This window comes from Hypanus sabinus (assembly GCF_030144855.1).
Source record: "Hypanus sabinus isolate sHypSab1 chromosome 31 unlocalized genomic scaffold, sHypSab1.hap1 SUPER_31_unloc_4, whole genome shotgun sequence".
NCBI lineage: Eukaryota > Metazoa > Chordata > Chondrichthyes > Myliobatiformes > Dasyatidae > Hypanus > Hypanus sabinus.
Genome location: NW_026778956.1, coordinates 27,081 through 52,795, shown reverse-complemented (window position 1 = coordinate 52,795; position 25,715 = coordinate 27,081). Strand labels below are relative to the sequence as shown.

At 51.6% G+C, this 25,715-nt stretch overlaps 1 protein-coding gene across 1 annotated transcript; it reads right to left on the bottom strand.

The window, feature by feature from the left end:
* Nucleotides 1–11,794: 11,794 nt before the first annotated feature.
* Nucleotides 11,795–25,269, bottom strand: LOC132385566 (N-alpha-acetyltransferase 40-like). Its single transcript, XM_059957732.1, has 8 exons — nt 25,119–25,269; nt 24,392–24,487; nt 23,903–23,955; nt 23,016–23,111; nt 20,163–20,324; nt 16,070–16,153; nt 15,836–15,913; nt 11,795–12,368 (listed from the first exon to the last, which is right to left on the bottom strand). Exons 1-8 carry the CDS (start codon nt 25,122–25,124, stop codon nt 12,227–12,229), a joined length of 717 nt encoding a protein of 238 aa, XP_059813715.1. The 5' UTR covers nt 25,125–25,269; the 3' UTR covers nt 11,795–12,226.
* Between the last annotated feature and the right edge of the window lie 446 nt (nt 25,270–25,715).

Sequence of the window (25,715 nt, the reverse complement as noted above, 5' to 3'; positions counted from 1 at the left end):
CCACAGGCTCTAGGCCCTTCCCCTTTCCTCCTGATCCAACACAGGGGCCGAACATCCCTCCCCTTGAGGTCCGATTTGAAAAATCTGAAAGGGAACTGATGAACACAGGAGATTCTGCAGATTCGGGAAATGCAGAGCAACACACTCAAATACTCACTCACACACACACACACACAACAAGCTGGAGGGAACTCAGTAGGTCAGGCAGCGTCTGCGGAAGTGATTAAACAGTGTATGTTTCCACAAGACCATAAGATAAGGGAGCAGAATCAGACCATTTGGCCCATCATGTCTGCTCCACCAGTTCATCATGGCTGATTGAATCTTCCTCACAGCCCCAGTCTCCTGCCTTCGCCCCGTATTCCTTCATGCCCTGATCAATCAGGATTCTATCAAACTCTACCTTAAATATACAGAAAGACTTGACCTTCACAGCTGTCTGTAGCAAAGAATTCCACAGGTTCACCACTCTCTGGCTAAAGATGATTTTCCTCATCTCCATTCTAAATGGACGACTGTCTATTCTGAGGCTGTGTCCTCTGGTCCTAGACTCTCCCACCATTCGAAACATCCTCTCCACATCCACTCTATCAGTGTCCTCTGGTCCTAGACTCCCCCACTATAGGAAACATCCTCTCCACATCCACTCTGTCTGTGTCCTCTGGTCCCAGACTCCCCCACCACAGGAAACATCCTCTCCACATCCACCCTATCTGTGTCCTCTGATCCTAGACTCCCCCACCACAGGAAACATCCTCTCCACATCCACTCTATCTGTGTCATCTGGTCCTAGACTCCCCCACCATAGGAAACATCCTCTCCACATCCACTCTATCTGTGTCATCTGGTCCTAGAATCCCCCACCATAGGAAACATCCTCTCCACATCCACTCTATCTGTGCCCCCTGGTCCTAGACTCCCCCACCATAGGAAACATCCTCTCCACATCCACTCTATCTGTGTCCTGTAGTCCTAGACTCCCCCACTATAGGAAACATCCTCTCCACATCCACTCTATCTGTGTCCTCTGGTCCTAGACTCCCCCACTATAGGAAACATCCTCTCCACATCCACTCTATCTGTGTCCTCTGGTCCTAGACTCCCCCACTACAGGAAACATCCTCTCCACATCCACTCTATCTGTGTCCTCTGGTCCCAGACTCCCCCACCACAGGAAACATCCTCTCCACATCCACCCTATCTGTGTCCTCTGATCCTAGACTCCCCCACCACAGGAAACATCCTTTCCACATCCACTCTATCTGTGTCATCTGGTCCTAGACTCCCCCACCATAGGAAACATCCTCTCCACATCCACTCTATCTGTGTCATCTGGTCCTAGAATCCCCCACCATAGGAAACATCCTCTCCACATCCACTCTATCTGTGCCCCCTGGTCCTAGACTCCCCCACCATAGGAAACATCCTCTCCACATCCACTCTATCTGTGTCCTGTAGTCCTAGACTCCCCCATATAGGAAACATCCTCTCCACATCCACTCTATCTGTGTCCTCTGGTCCTAGACTCCCCCACTATAGGAAACATCCTCTCCACATCCACTCTATCTGTGTCCTCTGGTCCTAGACTCCCCCACTACAGGAAACATCCTCTCCACATCCACTCTATCTGTGTCCTCTGGTCCTAGACTCCGCCACTATAGGAAACATCCTCTCCACATCCACTCTATCTGTGTCCTCTGGTCCTACACTCCCCCACTACAGGAAACATCCTCTCCACATCCACTCTATCTGTGTCCTCTGGTCCTAGACTCCCCCACTATAGGAAACATCCTCTCCACATCCACTCTATCTGTGTCCTCTGGTCCTAGACTCCGCCACTATAGGAAACATCCTCTCCACATCCACTCTATCTGTGTCCTCTGGTTCTAGACTCCCCCACTATAGGAAACATACTCCCCACATCCTCTGTTAGGTCTTAGACTCCCCCAACATCCTCCCCACATTCCCTTTATCGAGGCCTTCCACCATTCGATAGGTTTCAATGAGTCCACCCCTCATTCTTCTGAATTCCAGTGAGTACAGGCCCAGAGCCATCTGACAAGCCATTCGATGCCAGAATCTTTCTTGTGAGCCTCCCTTGAACCCTCTCCAGTTCCAGCATTCTGGGATCAGGGGCCCCGGTACTTTCAAGTGGGGCCCCACCGGTGCTTTACGAAGCCTCAACATTACATCCTTGCCTTTATGTTCCAGTCCTCCTGAAATAATTGTGAGCTTCGTGTTTGCCTTCCTCACCAAAGTTCAAAGTAAAATTTATCGTCAGAGTACACATTGACGCACTGTCAATAACTCCAAAAGACTGGAAGCAGAGTGAATACTGAAAGGCTTTTATTAGCAGTAAAACGGAGCAGGTCCATGCTGGATGACTGTGGGAGGAGCAGAGACACAATCCAGGGGTCTGGGGGAGGAGCAGTCAGCAGCGGGACGTGTCCAGACAGATCTACATGGTTCACCACACACGTAGCACCCTGAGATTCATTTTCCTGCGGGCATACTTAGCAAATCTATAGAGCAGTAACTGTAAACAGGATCAATGGACAACAAATTATATACATATAAACAGCAATAAGTAACGAGCATGAGATAATATGATAAAAGGGTCCTCAGGGTGAGACTGTCAGTTGTTGGAACACTGGAAACAGATGAGTGTTGTTATCCCCTTTCGTTCAAGAGCCTGATGGTCGAGGGGTAGTAACTGTTCTCGAACCTAATTACAGGAAGGATATTAATAAGATTGATAAGATTAATAAAGTTAATTCCTGGGATGTCTGGACTGTCTTGCGCAGAGAGGTTAGAGAGACTGCGCTGGAATTAAGGAGACTGAGAGGGGATCTGATTGCAACATATAAGATTATTAAGGGATTGGACAATATAGAGGCAGGAAATATGTTCCAGATGCTGGGAGAGTCCAGTACCAGAGGGCATGGTTTGAGAATGAGGGGTAGGTCATTTAGGACAGAGTTAAAGAAAAACTTCTTCTCCCAGAGAGTTGTGGGGGTCTGGAATGCACTGCCTCGGAAGGCAGTGGAGGCCAATTCTCTGGATGCTTTCAAGAAGGAGCCAGATAGGTATCTTATGGTTAGGGGAATCAAGGGATTATGGGGAAAAGGCAGGAACCGGGTATTGATAGTAGTTGATCAGCCATGATCTCAAAATGGTGGTGCAGGCTCGAAGGGCCGAATGGTCTACTTCTGCACCTATTGTCTATTGAAAGAGTGCAGAGAAGGTTTACAAGGATGTTGCCGGGACTTAAGAAACTGAGTCACAGAGAAAGGTTGAATAGGTTAGGACTTTATTCCCTGGAGTGTAGAAGAATGAGGGGAGATTCGATAGAGGTGTATAAAATTATGATGGGTATAGATCAAGTGAATGTAAGCAGGCTTTTTCCACTGAGGCCAGGGGAGAAAAACCCAAGGACATGGGTTAAGGGTGAAGGGGAAAAAGTTTAAAGGGAACATTTGGGGAGGGAACTTCTTCACACAGAGAGTGGTGGGAGTGTGGAATGAGCTGCCAGATGAAGTGGTGAATACCTTTGACATTTAAGAAAAACTTGGACAGGTATATGGATGAGAGGGTTGTGAAAGGATATGGCCCAGGTGCAGGTCAGTAGGACTAGGCAGAAAAATGGTTCGGCATAGCCAAGAAGGGCCGAAGGGCCTGTTTCTGTGCTGTAATGTTCTATGGTTCTGTGGAACCTGGTGGTGCGAGTCCTGAGGCTCCTGTCCCTCCTTCCTGATGGCAGCAGTGAGGAGAGAGCACGGCCTGGGTGGTGAGGATCTTTGATCGTGGATGCAGCTTTCCTAAGACAGTATTTCATGTACAATCTAACACAGATTCAACCTGCAAATTAACCTCTAGGGAATCCTGCACAAGAACTCCCATCTCCCCCTGCACCTCAGTTTTTCTGGTTTTTTCTCTCTCCATTTAGGAAGTAGTTCACCCTTTCACGTCTTCTACCAAAGTGCACGGGCATACACTTCCCAACAGTATTCCATCAGCCACTCGCCCATCCTTCTCGTCCAAGTCCTTCTGTATCCTCCCTCTACTTCCTCAAAACTACCTACCCCTCCACCTATCTTCCTATCATCTATGAACTTTGCAATAAAGCCATGAATTCCATCACCCAAATCATTGATATAGAACGTAAAAAGAATCAGTCCCAACACAGACCCCTGTGGAACACCACTGGTCACTGGCAGACAACAAGGAAAGGCTCCCTTCATTCCCACTCTCTGCCTCCTGCCAATCAGCCACTGCTTTATCCATGCTAGAATCTTTCCTGTAATACCATGGGTTCGTAACTTGTTAAGCAGTCTCAGGTGTGTCAAAGGCCTTCTGAAAATCCAGGCACACAGCATCAACTCCTTTGTGTACCCTGCTTGTTATTTCTTCAAAGCAATCTAAACAGACTTGTCAGGCAAGATTTTCCCCTGAGGAAACCATGCTGACTGCGGCCTATTTTGCATCCTTAACGATCGACAACGCCTTCCCAACCACTGAGGTCTGTCTAACAGGCCTGGAGTTTCCTTTCTTCTATCTCTCTCCTTCCTTGAAGAGTGGAGTGACATTTCCAATTTCCCAGTCTTCCAGAACCATTCCAGAATCTAGTGATTCTTGAAAGATCATCACTAATGCCTTCATGATCTCTTCAGCCACGTCTTTCAGAACCCTGGGGTGTACACCATCTGGTCCAGGTGGCTTCTATCTTCAGACCTTTCAGTTTCCCAAGAACCTTCTCCCTAGTTATGTGACTTCCCACACTTAATGACCACTGATACTTGGAGCTTCCACTGTACTGCTAGCATCCTCCACAGTGAAGACCGATACAAAATACTTCCTCAATCGGTCTGGCATGTCCCTGTCCCCCATTGCTACCTCTCCAGCATCGTTTTTCCAGCGTTCCAATATCCACTCTCCCCTCTCTTTTACACTCTATGCATCTGAAGAAACTTTTGTTATCCTCTTTAATATTATTGGCTACTACTCTTGTATTCCACCTTCACCTTCTTAATGACTTTTTAGTTGCCTTCTGTTGGTTTTTAAAAGCTGCCCAATCCGCTGACTTCCCGATAAGTTTGACTCTATCACGTACTCTCACTTTGGCCTTTATGTTGGCTCTGACTTCTCTTGTGAGCCACAAATCTTACTTTGGGATGTGGATATCCGGTGCCATCTGAACTGCTTCCAGAAATTCCAGCCGTTGCTGCTCTGCCATCATCCCTGCCAGTGTTCCCTTCCAATCAATTCCGGCCAACTCCTCTCTCATGCCTCTGTAATTCCCTTTACTCCGCTGTAACACTGATACATCCAACGTTAACTTCTGCTTCTCAATTTTCAGGGTGATTTCAATCATACAACGATCACTAAGGGTTCCTTTACCTTCAGCTCGCTAATCAATTCCGGTTAATTGCACAACTCCCAGCCCAGAATGGGCCGGCTGGTGGCGCAGTGGCATCAGTGCCGGACTTCGGAGCGCAGACTCCCGAGTTCGAATCCAGCCGGCTCCCTTGCACGCTTTCCATCTGTGCTGGGTTGAGTGTCGAGCTAGCGACTTGGCCTCATAAAAATAAGAAAGCCTGCTAAAAAAAAACGGCGTCCTGATGACGTTGAGGGCTTTTTTACTTCTTCAGTCCAGAATAGCTGAACCCCTCGTGGGCTCAACCACAAGCTGCCCTAAAAAGTCATCTTGTAGGTATTCCAGAAATTCAGCATTATCTCCTTGCTTTTATGTTCTATTCCCCTTGAAGTAAATCCTAACATGGCATTTGCCTTCTTTACCACAGACTCCACCTGTAAATTAACCTCCTGGGAGTCTAGCACGAGTCTCTCTGCACCTCTTATGTTTGAACCTTCTCCCCGTTTAGATAATAGACCCCACTATTGTTCTTTTTACCAAAATGCATTATCATACATTTCCTAGCACTGTATTCCATCTGCCACTTTTTTGCCCATTCTTCAATTAATAGAAACATAGAAACATAGAAAATTGCAGGAGTAGGCCATTCGGCCCTTCAAGCCTGCACCGCCATTCGGTATGATCATGGCTGATCATCCAACTCAGAACCCTGTACCTGCTTTCTCTCCACACCCCCTCATCCCTTTAGCCACAAGGGCCATATCTAAATTTGTCCAAGTCCTGCTACAATCACATTGCTTCCTCAGCACTACCTACCCTTCCATCTGTCTTCATATCATCTGCAAATTTTGCCACAAAGTCATCAATTCTACCATCTAAATCACTGACAAACAAAAGTTGTGGTCCCAATACTGACCCCTGAGGAACACCACTAGTCACTGACAGCCATCCAGAAAAGGCCCCTTTTATTCCCACTCACTGCCTCCTGCCTGTCAGACATTCCTCTATCCATGCCGGTATCTTTCCTGTAACACCATAGGATTGTCGTAGAAACATAGAAAACCTACAGCACAATACAGGCCCCTCGGCCCACAAGGGTGTGCTGAACATGTCCCTACCCTACCCATAGCTTTCAATTTTTCTAAGCTCCATGTACCTGTTCAAAAGTCTCTTAAAAGACCCTATCGTATCCGCCTCCACCACCGTCGCCGACAGCCCATTCCACGCACTCACCACTCTCTGAGTAAAAACTTACCCCTGACATCTCCTGTACCTACCCCCCAGCACCTTAAACCTGTGTCCTCTTTCGGCAACCATTTCTGCCCTGGGAAAAAGCCTCTGACTATCCACACAGTCAATGCCTCTCATCATCTTACACACCTCTATCAGGTCACCTCTCATCCTCCTTCACTCCAAGGAGAAAAGGCCGAGTTCACTCAACCTGTTCTCATAAAGCATGCTCCCCAAACCAGGCAACATCTTTGTAAATGTCCTCTGCATCCCAAGATCCCTCTGATCCTCCACACTGCCAAGACTCTTACCATTATTACTATATTCTGCCATCATATTTGACCTACCAAAATGAACCACTTCACACTTATCTGTGTTGAACTCCATCTGCCACTTCTCAGCCCAGTTTTGCATCCTATCAATATCCCGCTGTAACCTCTCACAGCCCTCCACACTATCCACAACACCCCCAACCTTTGTGTCATCAGCAAATTTACTAACCCATCCCTCCACTTCCTCATCCAGGTCATTTATAAAAATCACGAAGAGTAAGGGTCCCAGAACAGATCCGTGAGGCACACCACTGATCACCATCCTCCATGCAGAATATAACCCGTTTACAACCCCTCTTTGCCTTCCGTGGGCAAGCCAGTTCTGGATCCACAAAGCAATGTCTCCTTCGATCCCATGCCTCCTTACTTTCTCAATAAACCCTGCATGAGGTACCTTATCAAATGCCTTGCTGAAATCCATAAACACTACATCTACTGCTCTTCCTTCATCAATGTGTTTAGTCACATTCTCAAAAAACTCAATCAGGCTCGTAACGCACGACCTGCCCTTGACAAAGCCGTGCTGACTATTCCTCATCATGTTATGCCTCTCCAAATGTTCGTAAGTCCTGCCTCTCAGGATCTTCCCCATCAACTTACTGTTATGCCTGTGCCCCAACTCTGAGGGGCCGAAGGGTCCAAAGTAGCCCCCTCCTTTTTGAGAATCGCAAGATCGCTATTAATTCAGGTCAGGAGACCCAGGAAGTGAGAGAGAGACGTTTGGAATGTCCTGGCCCTCAGCTATACAAAGCCACGGGAAACGGCCATGGTCTCTTGGAGACGGAATTGTGTACTGAGTACTGTACTTCATGGAAGCCCTCAGGGAATGATCAGAGGGGGTTGGTGGAGGGATTGCATCATCCCGACCTGATTGACATCTGAGACCCTGTGAGTCAGGATAAAAGAGGGTCTGGGGAACAGCCCCTCAGACGCACCAGAAGAAAAGCTAGAAATCCCGTAACGGCATAATAGCGACAGCCGGTGGAAAGCCCACGTGCGTCCTTTTCCATTTGCCTCGGAATTGGTGGGCCTTACCACGGAAGCACGGCTTTAGCTAAAACAAAGGAGAAATCAGCCCCAACGACTCTCGAAGGATTGACATCATAAAAGGAATGGGCAAGTTTTAAACTCTCTCTCTTGACTCCAACCAAAGGCTGCAGCCTGCATGAACTTGAGTGACTTTTATAATTCCATTGGACAATACATTATCCCCTAGACAATGACAGAGCTATTTGTTAGTGATTATTATTATACCCGCGCTTTTAGACTTAGTAGTGACGACGTATATTATCTGCATGTTTGCATTGATATTATTTTTGTGTATTCTTAATCAATAAATACTGTTAAAAATAGTACCATCAGACTTCAATGGACCTCTCTATCTTTGCTGGTAAGTGACCCAGTTACGGGGTACGTAACATTACCAACCACTGAGGTAAGACTCACTGGTCTATAATTTCTTGGTCTATCTCTACTCCCTTTCCTGAATAAAGGAACAACATCCGGCACCCTCCAATCCTCCGGAACCTCTCCCGTCCCTGTTGATGATGCAAAGATCATCGCCAGAGGCTCAGCAATCTCCTCCCTCGCCTCCCACAGTAGCCTGGGGTACATCCCGTCTGGTCCCGGTGACTTATCCAACTTGATGCTTACCAAAAGCTCCAGCACATCCTCTTCCTTAATATCGACATGCTCAAGCTTTTCAATCTGCTGCAAGTCGTCACTATTATCACCAAGAGCCTTATTAATTAAGTACCTCTGCTATTTCCTCCTTTCAATACAATGAGTATCCTTGGATGTTAAGGTCCCAGCTATACTCTTCTTCAGCCAGTTTAGTAATGTCCGGTCAGTCTCTGCTACAACTTCATCCACCTTATTCCGTATACCACGGGCTTTCAAATATAACACCTTCAGCCCTGTATTCACCCCTTTGGATTTTGTCCGCCTCATCCTGTTGACTGCAGTATCATTTGCCCCTCCTTGCTTGGCATCTCACTACAGATTGATTCTGTCTGTGCATCCAACCCCCCCTTTAGCACTATCACTCCAGTTCCCATCCCACTGCCGAATTAATTTCAACCCGCCCGAACAACTCCAGCCAGCCTGTCCGCGAGGATATTGGACCCCCTCGGGTTCAGGCGTGACCTGTCATACCTTCCCCAGAAGAGATCCTGATGACCCAAAAATTTGAACCCCTGCCCCCTGCCCCAGTTCCTCATCTGTCAAATCACCCTATTTCTACCGTCGTTGGCACGTGGCACAGGCAGCAATCCAGAGATCATAACCCTGCAGGTCCTGTCTTTCAGCTTTCTACCTAACTCCCTAAAATCTCTCTTCAGGACCACCTCACCTTGTCTACCTTTGTCATTGGTGCTGATATGTACCAGGACTTCTGGCTGTTCCCCTTCGCCCTTGAGAATGTCACGGACATGATCCGAGACATCCCTGATCCTGGCACCAGGGAGGCATCATGCCATCTAGCATGCCCGCGGAACCTCATCTCTGTTCCTCCGAGGAATTTCCTGACAACACTGCAGGTCTCTTCACCCCTCTGCTGTTCTGAGGCACAGCGCCAGAGACCATATGACAATCACAGCACGGAAACAGGCCATCTCGGCCCTCCTAGTCCGTGCCGAACTCTTAATCTCACCTAGTCCCACCTACCTGCACTCAGCCCATAACCCTCCACTCCTTTCCTGTCCATATACCTATCCAATTTTACCCTAAATGACACAACTGAACTGGCTTCTACTACTTCTACAGGTCAAGTTTGCAGAGACTCGGTCACTGTAGCTCCCCTCAGTCGGTCGTCCCCCTCGAAAGTTTCTAAAGGTTATTTTCGAGGGGAATGGCCACACGGGTACTCTACACTGGCTCTGCATTTCCCCTCCTTCTCCTGACAGTCACCTGCTTCCGGCAACCTCAGGGTGACTAGCTCCCTGTAGCTCCCATCTATCACCTCCTCATTCTCCCGTACGAGTCGAGGGTCATCCAGTTCCTTGATACGAGTTCTCAGGAGCTGCAGCCTGGTGCAGGATGTGTTTATCCGGGAGGCTGGAGATCTCGCAGTCTTCCCACAGCCCCACACACAGAACAAAATTCTGCCCCTGGAGGCAGTCCCACATGACGGACGAGGAGTGAACAAATAAAGACGCGGAGAGGGAAGCTTACCGAATACTTTACCTCTTCTTACACGCCTCCGGCGTTGATTGCCCAACTCAGGGAAGCCAGAACTCGAAGGTGGTGGGTGATGGGGAAGAGGAAGGGGGGTGGGATCTGCCCCCTTCCATTCCAGTCCCGATGATGAGTCTCAGCCCAAGATGTCAACTGTTTCTTCCTCACCACGGCCTGACCTGCTGAGCTCCTCCAGCATTTCCTGTGCGCGTTGCTCTGGATTGATTTCCAGCATCCCACAGAACATCTTCTTTTCAGGTTTCCAGCGCCTGCAGTTTTCCTTTTGATTTCCAACGGCTTTCTGCCCCGCCGTCCCTCCTCGAAAACTCAGCCCAAGGGGCGTAGCTGAGTGCAGGCTTGTCGGGGAAGAGGAAGGGAGGTCGTTACTGAAAACGCGAAGCCCGAAGGGCCACTGGAGTCCGGAGGTAGTTGCCCAGGTCTGAGAGTCCACCGGGAAAGTTGAAGGCCCGATATCTGCAAATCCCCCAGAGAACGCGGCCTGTCCCGGGGTCGGAGGACCGCGTCTGTGTGTGTGTTGTGACGGAGGAAAGAGGCTTGCTTCAACATTATTTTGCTGCTCAGTCTGTTTCGGTGTGGTTCCACTGGACCTTCCGGACAGGACACGTCGCCACCGGAACGTTTGGCCACTCTCGTGGGCTACCCTCAGTGTGCCCTGGGTTGTTAACGCAAATGACACGATTCAGGTATGGTTCAATGCACACCATAAATAAATCTGTATCCCAAAGGAAAAGCCTGAGGACAAACTCACCAGGGGAGGGGGTGCTGAGGACAGACTCACCCAGAGAGGGGGCAAACTTGCCAGGGGAAGGACAGACCGGGTGCAAACTCACTGGGGGGGGGGGGGAGGGCAGCAGAACAAGGGAACTCTCGCTGGGAGAGGGGCAGAGTGAGGGCAAACTCGTCACCTGGAGGGAGGAGCAAACTTGCTAGGGGAGGGGCAGCACCCTGGAGGAAGGACATTAACTGGAGGGCAATGATTTGAGGCACAAGATTAGCAATGGGCAGGGACAAGAGGGCCAATAACTCCCTTCCTCCTTTCACGACAGACCTGGCAGGTTTACACAGAGTCGGTCGTTCCATGTGCAGAACGTCAGAATGGAGACACACACGTTTCAACCTACACCTAGTAGCCACTTTTATTGTAACTTGTACCTCCTGTACCTAATAAAGCGGCCACGGAGTATATGTTCATGATCTTCTGCTGCTGTAGCCTGTCCAATCCAAGGTTCGGCGTGTTGTGTGTTCAGAGATGCTCTTCTGCACACCACTGTTGTAACATTGAGTTACTGTCACCTTCCTGTCAGCTCGAACCAGTCTGGCCATTCTTCTCTGACCTCTCTCACTAACAAGGCCATTCTGCCCACAGAACTGATGCTCACTGAATTTTTTTGGTGTTTTTCCACACCATTCTCTGTAAATTCTAGAGACGGTTGTGCACGAAAATCCCAGCTCAGCAGTTTCTGAGATACTCAAACCACCCCATCTGGCACCAACAATCAAAGTCACTCAGATCCCATTTCTTCCCCATTCTGACATTTGGTCTGAACCTCTTGACCGTGCCAGCATGCTTTAATGCATCGAGCTGCTGCCACACGATTGGTTGATTGGATACTTGCACCGACAAGCAGGTGTACCTAGTAAAATGACCACTGACTGGACAAACTAGGAGAAATGCAATTTATTTAAAAACTGAATGCTAGGAACAGTTCAAGTTTGTCGTGAATGTAATTTGCTGGTCTCTCGTTAATTCGATTTCTTCTTTACTTGTAAAAAAAAGTGAGGCCTTTTCGTCTGGAAATTAAAATGTATTCCAGAGGGACTATGCCACACATTACCCAGATCTGAAGCGAGATTCAGCTTGCCCAACCAGGGGTAGACTCGAACGGCTCCGGCAGTGAGAGGCTAGGTCACTTTCACAGTATATATAATATATATAGATGGATGTGCGGTAAAAGAACAAAACATTTATAAAAAAAGGTTGTCAGGTATTCCCATGCACTCTCGGACCATCCACGTTCCCATGGGGTGACTCAGTGGCCTTTTCTCCGCCCTCCCCACCCCACCGGGGGTGGGAGGGCAGAAGGGGGGCCCCCCCTCAGTGGCAGCAGCCCCCACAGTGCGGGCTGCCGTGCCGGTGGGGGTGCTCTCCGAACTTGGTCCTCCGGCTCAGGATCTCGTAGGAGCAGTCGTCCGTGCAGCAGCCAGAGAGGCTGGGCGAGGACTCGTCGATGTCGAACCTGGGGAGGAGGGAGAGAGAGCGGCAGGGTGAGCACGTGGCCTGGCAGGGCGGGCTGCCTTCGGTGCAGGGAGCCCCCGCTTTATGTACAGAGGGATCCATAGCTCTCTGCACAAGTGGATGGTGGGAGAGACACACCGGCTTTCATCGGTCGGGGCATTGAGTATGGAGAACAGCACACGACAAAGAGAGATAGAACAGTACAGGCCCTTCGGCCCCCAACCTTTTAACCCACTTCAAGATCAGTGTAACCCTTCCCTCCCTCGCTTCTATCATCCACGTGCCTGGCTCTGACGTATCACCACCCACCACTCTGCACTGAACAAAAGCTACTCCCGACATCCCCCTACAGATTCCTCCAATCACCTTAAAATTATGTCCCCTCGTATCAGCCATTTCCACCCTGGGGAAAAGCCTCTGGCCGTCCACTCGACCTGTGCCCATTATTGACATGTACACCACTGTCAAATCACCCTCCCTCACTCTAAAGAGAAAAGTCCCAGTTCGCTCAGCCTCGCCTCATAAAACATGCTCTCTAATCCAGGCAGCATCCTGGTGAATCTCCTCTGCACCCTCTCTAATCCAGGCAGCACCCTGGTGAATCTCCTCTGCACCCTCTCTAATCCAGGCAGCACCCTGGTGAGTCTCCTCTGCACCCTCTCTAAAGCCTCCACATCCTTCCTACAATGAGGTGACCAGAACTGAACACAATAGTCAAATGTGGTCTCGCCAGTTTCGCAGAGCTGCAACGTTACCTCACAGCTCCCGAATACAAGAGCCAGGATGTCACGTTAGGTTCATGTGTGCAGTTCTGAACATGGCGCCTTTGGAGAGGGAGCAGATGCTCACCAGGATTAAAGTAGGAGCTACAAGGACAAGCTTCGGGAGTGAACCCCGAGGGAAAAATCCGGAGCTGGAGTCCCTGAGGCAAACCTAAGTTGAGTTCAATGCTGACTGGCAACTCGTGCGACGCTGCTGGTGGCAAACTGTGTCGGTCTCTGCCGTTCCCTTGGGTTCATCAGGAGGGTGGAGGGGGGAACCCCTCGCTCTCCTCATCGTTCTGCCCCGGCTTGTGTATCACTTGGACAGTTAAGATGGAACACCCATGGGTGACCCTAACCGACAGAGGGCCTCAAAAGTGTCAAACAGTAGAGGATTTAGCTTCAAGGTAAGAAGTTAAAAGTTTGAAGGTGATTCGTGATGGAAGTTTTTTTTAAAAAACACGGAGGGTGGTGGGTGTCTGGGACAGGCTGGCAAGGATGATGGTGGAGGCAGATAAGACAGTGGTTGTTAAAGAGGCTGTTAGAGAGACACAGAATGTGCAGAGAATGGATTCGTGTGGATGCAGAAGAGCCCTTTTCTGTTGATCATTGTCAAAAAAGACAAGATTAAATCCACTGTGTTTCAATGTTGTAAAACAATAAAACGTGAAAACTTCCAAGGGGAGTGAATACTTTTTATAGGCACTGGTAGATGGGGTCGTAAAGGGAGCTTTTTGCACATTGGCCTTCATAAATCAAAGTACTGAGCACAGGAGATGGGATGTTGAAGTTGTTGAGGCCTGGTTTGGAGTATTGAGTGCAGTTTTGGTCACCGACCCACAGGAAAGATGCAAATAAGGTTGAAAGGGCGCAGAGAGAATTGACAAGGATGTTGCCGGGTCTGGAGGACCCGAGTTAGAAGGTGAGACTGAATAGGTCAGGGCTCTATTCTTTCAGACGTAAAAGATTGAGGGGAGATTTGATGGGGGTATGCAAAATTATGAGGGGTATAGACAGGTTAAAAGCAAGCAGGCTTTTCCACTGGGGTTGGGTTGGATGACAACCAGAGGTCATGGGTTAAGGGTGAAAGGCAAAATATTTAAGGGAAACATGAAGGCAAACTTCTCCGGAGGGGGGTGAGAGTGTGGAACAAGCTGACAGCCCAAGTGGTGGAAGCGAGCTCGATTCCAACGTTTAATAGACAATAGGTGCAGGAGTAGGCCATTCAGCCCTTCTAGCCAGCACCACCATTCACTGTGATCATGGCTGATCATACACAATCAGTACCCCGTTCCTGCCCTCTCCCCATATCCCTTGACCCCGTTATCTATAAGAGCTCTATCTAACTCTCTCTTGAATGCATCCAGAGACTTGGCCTCCACTGCCTTCTGGGGCAGAGCATTCCACAGATCCACCACTTTCTGGGTGAAAAAGTTTTTACGCATCTCTGTTCTAAATGGCCTACCCCTTGTTCTTAAACTGTGGCCTCTGGTTCTGGACTCACCCATCAGCAGGAACATGCTTCCTGCCTCCAGTGTGTCCCATCCCTTAATAATCTTATATGTTTCAATCAGATCCCCTCTCATCCTTCTAAATTCCAGTGTATACAAGCCCAGTCGCTCCAATCTTTCAACATATGACAGTCCCGCCATTCCGGGAATTAACCTTGTGAACCTACGCTGCACTCCCTCAATAGCAAGAATGTCCTTCCTCAAATTTGGAGACCAAAACTGCACACAATACTCCAGGTGGGGTCTCACCAGGGCCCTGTACAGCTGCAGAAGGACCTATACTCAATTCCTCTTGTTATAAAGGCCAGCATGCCATTAGCTTTCTTCACTGCCTGCTGTACCTGCATGCTAGCTTTCAGTGACTGATGTACAAGAACGCCTAGATCTCGTTGTACTTCCCCTTTTCCTAACTTGACTCCATTTAGATAGTAATCTGCCTTCCTGTACTTGCCACCAAAGTGGATAACCTCACATTTATCCACATTAAACTGCATCTGCCATACATTTGCCCACTCACCCAACCTGTCCAAGTCACCCTGCATTCTCATAACATCCTCCTGACATTTCACACTGCCACCCAGCTTTGTGTCATCAGCAAATTTGCTAATGTTACTTTTAATCCCTTCATCTAAATCATTAATGTATATTGTAAACAGCTGCGGTCCCAGCACCAAACCTTGCGGTACCCCACTAGTCACAGCCTGCCATTCCGAAAGGGACCCGTTAATCACTACTCTTTGTTTCCTGTCAGCCAGCCAATTTTCAATCCATGTCAGTACTCTGCCCCCAATACCATGTGCCCTACTTTTGCCCACTAATCTCCTACGTGGGACTTTATCAAAAGCTTTCTGGAAGTCCAGGTACACTACATCCACTGGCTCTCCCTTGTCCATTTTAAGAGAAGTTTGGGTAAGTACATGGATGGGAGGGGTATGGAGGGCTACGGTCCCGGTGTAGGTTGATGGGAGTGAGCAGTGTAAATGGTTCAGCATGGACAAGATGGGCCAAAGGGCCTGTTTTTCCTATGACTTTATGTGCAGGACATTTGTTTTTGAGTGGCGGGTGCCTGGGAAATTGAGCTGGTGAAGGGATCTTTAACAGAGAAGCCGAGAGCTTACAGGGAAACATGGGCTTGAGCTAAGAGCCGGCATAGGTCTGAGAACTTTGAAGCGACTCGATCCCGACATCTGACTTACTGCAACGCCTCTCGGAAGAACTGATACGCGCCGCTGTTGTGTTTAAATACCGTCAGCATTACCTTCTTCATCTGCGTGCTGGGGAGAGAGCAGAGGGCAGCAGTCAGCGCCAAAGCACCTTGGACCGGCGGTCACACAGCAGGGTCACGGGGGTGGGGGGGGGAGCGCCCGGTCTCTGCGGGGAAATGGATGGAGGGCGGCGCGTGTTCCCCGGCTCGTCCGCGCGGCCATTACCTGTTCGCTAGCAGCTGGAGTATCTGCATCAAGAACTTCCCCAGCCCTTTCCTCCTCACCCGCGCCTCCAGCTGGACTTCGTAACTGCAAAGATTCAAGATTGTTTAATGCAGTTCCCAGTACACAAGAGTAAAAGGAGAACACAATTGTGACTCTCTGGGTCCTACGCAGCACAAAAACGTGACTCCAACAGGAGATAATAAATAGTGGTGGTTGGGGGACTGTGGGTGTTGGATCCGACAGCTTAATTCTTGCATTAGATGGTTTAAATGTCATTTTCTTTTCAGAGTAAGTCAGTTATCTGCTTGTGTTTAAGTTGCCTTTACGTACACACGTGGAATGGTTCAACTTAATGTTGGTATATCGTATACAACCTGAAATTCTTACTCTTCACAGACGCCCATGAACCGTGAAACCCCACAGAATGAAACATCAGAACCCTCCCCTTCCCCACACGTGTGCACCACCCCCCCATGCCCAAACAGGCAAGCAACAGAAGAAGTCCCCCACAGAATCACTGATCTAGAACCCATCAAAAACTATAGTCCATAGACCAGCAACTTGGTTTCTGTAACAGGCTCTCTCTCCCTTCCCCCACCCCAATACCCAGCACTCCAGACTTTTCCCCTACCCCCAGTGAGGGAGACAGAGACAGAGACAGAGGCCACTCCTGCAACAGAGACCAGCAACTTGCTGTTCCGATGTTACAACCTTCCATGTTGCTTCTCCAAGCCCCTAGACTCGGGAACCAATAGGCTCTCATTCCGAGAGGTTGGGGAGGGGCAAGGGGCGGAGGGGGCAAGGCGGGGAGGGGGAGTTGGTGGGAATGAGCTGTGGGGAGAGATGGGGGAAGAAGGGAGATGATGGGAAGGTGTGGAAGGGAGGGGAAGGGGGGATGGTGGGAATGAGCTGTGGGGAGAGATGGGGTAAGAGGGGGAGATGGTGGGAAGGAGGTGTGTGGACAGAGGGAGGGGAGAGGGGCAATGGTGGGAAGGAGGTGTGGAGAGAGGGTGGGGGACAAGGGGAGATTGTGGGAAGGTGGTGTGGAGGGGAGAGGGGAGATGTGGGAAGGTGATGTGTGGAGGGCAGAGGGGAGATTGTGGGAAGGAAGTGTGGAGAGAGGGTGGGGGACAAGGGGAGATTGTGGGAAGGAGGTGTGAGGAGGGGAGAGGGGAGATGTGGGAAGGTGGAGGGGAGAGGGGAGATTGTGGGAAGGAAGTGTGGAGAGAGGGTGGGGGACAAGGGGAGATTGTGGGAAGGAGGTGTGTGGAGGGGAGATGTGGGAAGGAAGTGTGGAGAGAAGGTGGCGGACGAGGGGAGATTGTGGGAAGGAGGTGTGGAGAGAGGGTGGCGGACGAGGGGAGATTGTAGGAAGGAGGTGTGGAGAGAGGGTGGCGGACGAGGGGAGATTGTGGGAAGGTGATGTGTGGAGGGGAGAGCGGAGATGTGGGAAGGAAGTGTGGAGAGAGGGTGGGGGACAAGGGGAGATTGTGGGAAGGAGGAGTGGAGAGAGGGCGACGGACGAGGGGAGATTGTGGGAAGGAGGTGTGGAGAGAGGGTGGTGGACGAGGGGAGATTGTGGGAAGGAGGTGTGGAGAGAGGGTGGGGGACAAGGGGAGATTGTGGGAAGGAGGTGTGGAGAGAGGGTGGGGGACAAGGGGAGATTGTGGGAAGGAGGTGTGGAGAGAGGGTGGTGGACGAGGGGAGATTGTGGGAAGGAGGTGTGGAGAGAGGGTGGGGGATGAGGGGAGATTGTGGGAAGGAAGTGTGGAGAGAGGATGGGGGACAAGGGGAGATTGTGGGAAGGTGGTGTGTGGAGGGGACAGGGGAGACTGTGGGAAGGAGGTGTGGAGAGAGAGTGGCGGACGAGGGGAGATTGTGGGAAGGTGGTGTGTGGAGGGGAGAGGGGAGATGTGGGAAGGAAGTTGGGGACAAGGGGAGTGTGGGAAGGAGGTGTGGAGAGAGGGTGGCGGACGAGGGGAGATTGTGGGAAGGTGGTGTGTGGAGGGGAGAGGGGAGATGTGGGAAGGAAGTTGGGGACAAGGGGAGATTGTGGGAAGGAGGTGTGGAGAGAGGGTGGCGGACGAGGGGAGATTGTGGGAAGGAGGTGTGTGGAGGGGACAGGGGAGATTGTGGGAAGGAGGTGTGGAGAGAGGGTGGGGGACAAGGGGAGATTGTGGGAAGGAGGTGTGGAGAGAGGGTGGGGGACAAGGGGAGATTGTGGGAAGGAGGTGTGGAGAGAGGGTGGGGGAGAGGGGAGATGTGGGAAGGTGATGTGTGGAGGAGAGAGGGGAGATTGTGGGAAGGAGGTGTGGAGAGAGGGTGGGGGAGAGGGGAGATGTGGGAAGGTGATGTGTGGAGGAGAGGGAGATTGTGGGAAGGAGGTGTGGAGAGAGGGTGGGGGACAAGGGGAGATTGTGGGAAGGAGGTGTGTGGAGGGGACAGGGGAGATTGTGGGAAGGTGGTGTGTAGAGAGGGTGGGGGACAAGGGGAGATAGTGGGAAGGAGGTGTGGAGAGAGGGTGGGGGACAAGGGGAGATAGTGGGAAGGAGGTGTGGAGAGAGGGTGGGGGACGAGGGGAGATTGTGGGAAGGTGTTTCCCTGCCCACTTCGGCTTCGATCAACTCAACAAATGATTCGGAAGCAACAGGTTTCGTGTCTCTTGCCTCCAGGAAGAACCTTGGATTTAAACACCAGAATCCATCATGGGTTAGTGGCTGGAGTGTTGGTCAGCCTTGCTCCTTGGGGAGTTAGTCACTGCTCCTTACGCCTCTGGCGTTCGGGGCACCGGTGAAGATCCTCCATCCCCGTCGGTGTTCAGGGCTTCCTCCATCGTGTCAGTAGCTTCCTCTCGGTTTTCATTCCTGTCAGTCAGGCAAGTCCCGGGTGGAGACTCAGGGATACCGTCACACTCCGATTCTTCACGGCTGTTTCCTATTTTTTTGATCAGTCAGGGTTGTTGGCCCTTTTGGCTCATTGGCCTTCTCAAATCAGAGTAGCGGGTACAGGAAATGGGATATCATGTTGGAGTTGTATAAGATGCTGTGTGGCCTACTTTGGAGTATTGTGTGCAGCTTTGGTCACTGACCTACAGGAATGATGTAAACAAGTTTGAAAGAGTACAGAGAAAATTTACAAGGACGTTGCTGGGTCTTGAGGACCCGAGTTACAAGGAAAGATGGAATCAGTGAGGACTTTATTCCTTGAAATGCAGAAGGTTGAGAAGAGATTTATAGAGGGACACAAAATTCTGCGGGGTATAGATAGGGTAAATCCAAGCGGGCTTTTTCCATTGGAGTTGGGTGGGACTGCAACTAGAGGTTATGGGTGAAAGGTGAGAAATTTCAGAGGAAGATGAGGGGGAGCTTCTTTGGTGAGAGTGTGGAACAAGCTGCCAGCGCAAGTGGTGCAGGCGAACTAGATTTCACAGTTAAGAGAAGTTTGAATAGGCACATGGAAGGGGGGGGGGTGGTATGCAGGGGTGGTCCCGGTGCATATCGATGGGAAGTTAGTTTAAATGGTTCAGCAGAGACTAGATGGGCCGAAAGGCCTGCTTCTGCGCTGTATGTCTCTATATGACACCGTACAGACGATGCAGTTCCAAGTGTTTTACAATGGGATGGGTTACGAACACGAAAATCAAAGACAAAACAAAAAAAATGAATAGGTGTTGAGCTGGTGTTTAAAAGTGTCAGCTGAGTCCATGTTCCTGATAGTTTTAGGTATTGAATGCCACAGTTCAGGAGCGTAGTTCAAAAAAAGCTGACCTGCCAAGTGTCTTTTGAGGGAGATTGTTTAAAGTTAAAGAGACCGGCAGAAGAAGACCTGATAGCTCGAGCAGGACTATGAAACGAAAACGATTTCTGTGATGTACTTCAGTCCCAGGTCATTCAGATCTTTAAAACAAGTAAAAGAACTTTAAAATCAACTCTGAAAGTCACAGGAAGCCAATGCAGAGTAGCTGGGATGGGAGTGATACCAAAAGGGGGGCAAGCTCTCTGCGGGTGCCTCGATGTAAATAAAGCCAGTCTTTACCTCCCGGGGGTGGGGTGGGGGGTGGGGGGAGAGGGGAGGTTTCCTGCGGTTACCATACCAGTACAGAACCTCCTCCCCACAATCCACGTCGAAGCGGAAGTGGGAGAAGGCGGCCGGCTGCTTGCCCCCTCCGTCGCGGGCCACCAGGTACCAGGCGCGCTCGTCCGTCATTTCTTCCCGCTTCTCGCGATCCTTCCAACCCCACTCGCTCTGCTCGTACCTGGAGGGAGAGCGGAGTGGCAGCGAGCTGGCCGGCCTTGGGACACGCCCCCCCCTCCCCGCACCCCACCTCCCCCCACACCACCACCCCTCCTCCTAAACCGTCTACAGCACAAAGCAAACACGTCAGGCAGTGGGAACGCAGCCGGCTGTCCCCGTGCCAGATGCCCGGGAGCGTGTGATGGGATGAGAACTGGCTTTATTTTTCAAACAAGATATCTTTTATTACAAATGCAGTACCTACAAAGATATACAGACAACTGTGACCAACACAATTACTGTACTGTTCTATTGATGATGGCACCGATTCCCTGCGGAACCCAATGGTCCCGGAACGCCACTATGGTTGCTGTGGACAGTGCCAGCCCCTCTCAATGGTTACCCGAGCACGGACACACCCCCTAAAAATTGCCAGGCAGTCTGCCTGGGCAGATCCCACAGCCACCCACTTCCAGATAGCTGTTATCGCCAGCCCCGGGAGCAACTTGACAAAGGCACCCTCATCCCTCCTTGCTCCCCTCCTCACAGGACGATCGCTGAAGTGTAACCAGAAGGAGCAGCCCTCACAGACATGCAGAAAGGGGCTGCAGCCTCGTACACTCCAGGTACATGTGGTACACGGTCTCCTCCAGCCTGCAGAAGCGACATGTGGCTGGCAGAACCATGTACAAACCAAGGAACTTGTTACAGGGAGCAGTCTCCACCCCCAGGTGCATGGGAAGAACTCCCTCGTAAAGGGACTTCCACTGGGGACCTCTCTCAGCCACAGGTGGAGACACAGACTACCATGGCGTGTCGGGACGGTGGACAAGGGCTAGGAAGTGGAGGGAAGGTGCTGACGGGTTGCTGCACCGGGCAGTCAGTCGAGGGGTCTCGGCTAACGTCACGTCTTTGCACGTCTCGCTCCCAAGGCCAGAATGCTGCCTACCCCACCCGTGTCCTCCGAGCACCGTTCCAGGGCGCAAGGAAGCTTCGCACCCCTGTTCATCGTCCAGCCACCGAAACGGGCCGCCGTCACGGACCGGCGCAGTTTGGCGACGCGACAGCCCGAAGCGAGAAATCGAGGCAGCAGCGTATGCTGATTAAGTCCTGGAGCGAGTGTTGTTCCGGGATGGAAGAGCTGGGAACCTCCGGCAGTTTGTCAGCTCCTGCGGCGTCAGCAGATGCCGTTGGTCCAGCCGCCCTGAGGTTCCGGGATTCCGACTGGAGCTGGGTCACATCGCGGACGGTCTGGGCCAGCCTGTAAACAGCACGCTGCACAAGGGATCCAGTCAACAGTCCACAGTCCCCTTCGGCATTCCAACGCTGGGAAAAGCTCCGTCGATCTTGAAGAATTCCCAGGTTGAGATGCCCAAAATGCTTCTGCACTGGCCCAGAGACAGGACGAGGCAGGAGGAAGGGGAGTTGTCCAGACGTTAGCCAGAGAACAACGGTAATTCTCTCCCTTCTTTTGGGGTTGGCAGCTCCCACAGCAAGAAGCCACGCAAAAATGCAGTCAGACCCGTGTAAAAACTCCAGGAGAAGCCCCCACACTGAATCAGCCACTCACTCAGACATTCGGGACACCCTCCGCACCTCCTCCAATGTATCTGACAATCTCTCTACAGCAGTTTTCCTCATTTTGTCCAGCACAACAAAGCAGTTCCACGCTATCTGGAGTGTGCAATGGGACGCTATGGAGGGAGATTCACTCTGTGTCTGAACCCGGGAGTGTGTGATGGGACGGTGTAGAGGGAGCTTCACTCTATGTCTGACCCCGGGAGTGTGTGATGGGACCGTGTGGAGGGAGATTCACTCTGTGTCTGACACCGGGAGTGTGTGAAGGGAGCTTCACTCTCTGTCTGACCCCGGGAGTGTGTGATGGGACGGCGTGCAGGGAGATTCACTCTGTGTCTGAACCCGGGAGTGTGTGATGGGACGGTGTGGAGGGAGATTCACTCCGTGTCTGACCCTGGGAGTGTGTGATGGGACGGTGTGGAGGGAGATTCACTCCGTGTCTGACCCCGGGAGTGTGTGATGGGACGGTGTGGAGGGAGATTCACTCCGTGTCTGACCCTGGGAGTGTGTGATGGGACGGTGTGGAGGGAGATTCACTCCGTGTCTGACCCCGGGAGTGTGTGATGGGACGGTGTAGAGGGAGCTTCACTCTGTGTCTGACCCCGGGAGTGTGCGATGGGACGGTGTGGAGGGAGATTCACTCTGTGTCTGACCCTGGGAGTGTGTGATGGGACGGTGTGGAGGGAGATTCACTCCATGTCTGACCCTGGGAGTGTGTGATGGGACGGTGTGGAGGGAGATTCACTCCATGTCTGACCCTGGGAGTGTGTGATGGGACGGTGTGGAGGGAGATTCACTCTGTGTCTGACCCCGGGAGTGTGTGATCGGACAATTTGACAAATCAGTACTGGCATACCAACCAAGACCATATCAACCTCGGCTTTAAATATCCCCAACGATTTGGCCTCCACAGCCGTCTGTAGTAATGAATTGCACAGATTCACCAGCCTCCGGTTGACGAAATTCCTCCTCACATCTGTCCTAAAGGGAGCCCCCCCCCCCCCCCCCCGTTAATCTGAGACGCACCCTCTACGGACCGCACCACTGAGCGACGGTTGGCTGAATTACCTACTGACATCTCTGTCTATCGCCTGACCGAGCGTCAGCGGCATGCAACGTCCGGGCTCTCACTCACATGGCCTGCATATTGGTCCTGGTCAGGTCCACGGCCCACTCCACGGTGCTGCTGTCCAGCTCTGACGCGCGCTTGCACTCGATCAGTACGTTCACTCTGGACGAGAGAGGACAGTGAGAGAAGTGAGGGCTGAAGAAAGCGAAGGTGGCAAGAACAGAGGGGGATGGGGGTTGAGGGGGTGGTGTGGAGGTCATAGTGCGCAGATTTCCCCCCTTCCCCCTCGGACAGGCAGTCATTTCCACTCCATCCCTGCTGAGATCAGTTACTGAGGCAGCATTCATCACCTACTAGCGGATGACCGGGTGCAGAAACAGTTAACCCCTGAGGTTACAGTCCGAGACACTCCTCGTTCGGTTAGTTACAGTATCTGCTCCCGATCCTGGTCTGGTCCTCAGTGGATTGAAACGTGCAGAGTGGCAAGGACTGCAGGATTGACGAGGCAGGGAATACTGGGAGAAGCAACTTCCTTCAGTGCAGCTTTTGTTTAGAGGGAAAAAAATATCAGTATACAGGTATCTTCTGATAAACAGGGACTGAGAGACACCAGTCAGTGTACAGATCTCCCCTGAGAGAGACGGACTGAGACACTGATCTGTGTACAGATGACCTGAGAGAGAGGGAATGTGAGATGCTGGCCAGTGTACAGATCTCCCGAGAAAGACTAAGGGACACCGGTCACTGTACAGATCTCCTCCAGACAGAGGGATTGTGAGACACCGTTGAGTGTACGAAATACCCCGTTGCTTTGTGCAACTCAAATGGGATCCCTTGAAAGAAATGAGAGCCTGGCAGGTGACAGTGGGGGTGGGTTTTAGGGCTGCAGGGAAGGTGGGGGGGGGGGGGTTGATCAGCACTGGGAACATGCAGCACGAACGCCCCAACCTTACCCGTTCCTGTCGTATTTCCTGAAGGCAGGGAAAGGCGCCAAGGGATCTTCAAGCTTTAGGGGGGAAACAGGAGGAGGAGTTAAATTTCTCCTGTGATGCCCCACCCTTCCCTCCCACCACCCCCCCACCCCCCCCCCCCCCGAGGCATGACCTGCCCTGAACTCTCAAAACCCACTGAGCTGGGGCAGCCGAACTAGAGAAAGCCAGCAGTCTGTCCTGGATGGCATGTTCTCATGGATAACCCCACCAACCATTCCCCACTGCAGGCGTACTAAGGCACAGAGAGCCGAGGTCAATTGCTCCCTCTCTGGCTGGGTCGCTACATCTCACCCTGGGGTGCCGTGGGTTGCAAAGAAGAGCAGGGGGTAAAGGCTCCCGCCAGTTGAGTGGGCAAAACTTGGAGGGGTGCCGGATTCCAGCGAGAAAGGGTGGGGGTGTATTCTCTCTCCCTCCTGCATCTGCCCTCTCCTTTCCCCACCCAGGTCCCACCTTGTTTGCCGACTCCACTTTGGCACAGATGGCGTCCATGGCCGCCCTCTCCTCCAACCTCTTCTGCTTTTTCTCTTTTGCTCTGGACGACTTTCTCTGGAGAGCCAACGCAAAGGTGGGTGGGTTGTCCGTCATCCAGACTCCCCCCACCCCATCTCTCACCTTGCACCCTGGCCCCTACACCCACCCTCTTTTCATATCCCTCCGCCCCGACCCTTATCCCTCATACTCCGATCTATCCCTCCCCTTCACCTACCCCTTTCCCATCCCTCTGCCCTCACTCTCCTCTCCCCATCCCCTCACCCCCACCCCATCTTCACTCTTCCTCCACTCCAAACCCTCCCCTCACTCCTCCTTGCCTCCCACCATTTCCGTCACACCGCCTACCCCTTCCCTCAACTCCTCCCCTCCAACACTTTTCCTCACACTTCCTACCTCTTCCCTCCTTTTGCCCCTCCAACCCTTTCTCTCACACCTACCCCTTTTGCCCCTCCAACCCTTTCTCTCACACCTACCCCTTCCCTCCTTCTTCCCTCAACTCCTCCTCCCCTCCAACCCTTTCCCTCACAACTACTCCCGTCCAGTCCCGCCCCCCCTCTTCCCGTCCCTCGCCGCCCACCCAAACCCCTTTTTTCCCCTCGTCCTGCAACTCTGCCTTCCCTCACCGCTCATCTACCCGTATCCGTAACCCTCCCTCCTTTCCCCCTCCCCTCACTCACTCACTCACCCCCATGGCGAGTTCAAAACCATCGGCCGCGGGAGGTCGACACTTCCGGTCCGTCCCCGCCGAACCTCCGCCACTTCCGGTCCGTCCTCGCCGAGTCCGACGCGTCGCCGGGCCCCCAGGAGGAGCAAGAGTGGCGGGGTAGGTGTAAAGGCTGGAATAAATGTACGTTATTATTTATTAACCTGTTAGTGGTTGTATTGCTTTGTGTTATTTGTGTGAGTCATTTGTACTGTGCTGTGCTCCTTGGTCCGGAGGAAGGTTGTCTCATTTGGTGGTATACATGCGTATGGCTGGATGAAAATAAATTTGATCTTCCTGTCTTCGCGTCTCCGGCGTTCGCTCATCATAACTGAGGAGCAGTTCACCCACCATGGGCTATGAACCTTGAGCTCTAAACCTTACCCTGGACCGTGAATCATGACCTCGAGTTCCTACCCTGACCTCTGACCCCTACTTTGGACCATGAACTTTGAAATCTAACTCCTACCCTGAACCACGTACCCTGACCTGCTTTCTGACCCCTACCCTGGGCTTTGAACCCTGAGCTCTACTCGCTATCTTGGACCATGAACCCTAACCTCTAACCTATTACCCGGC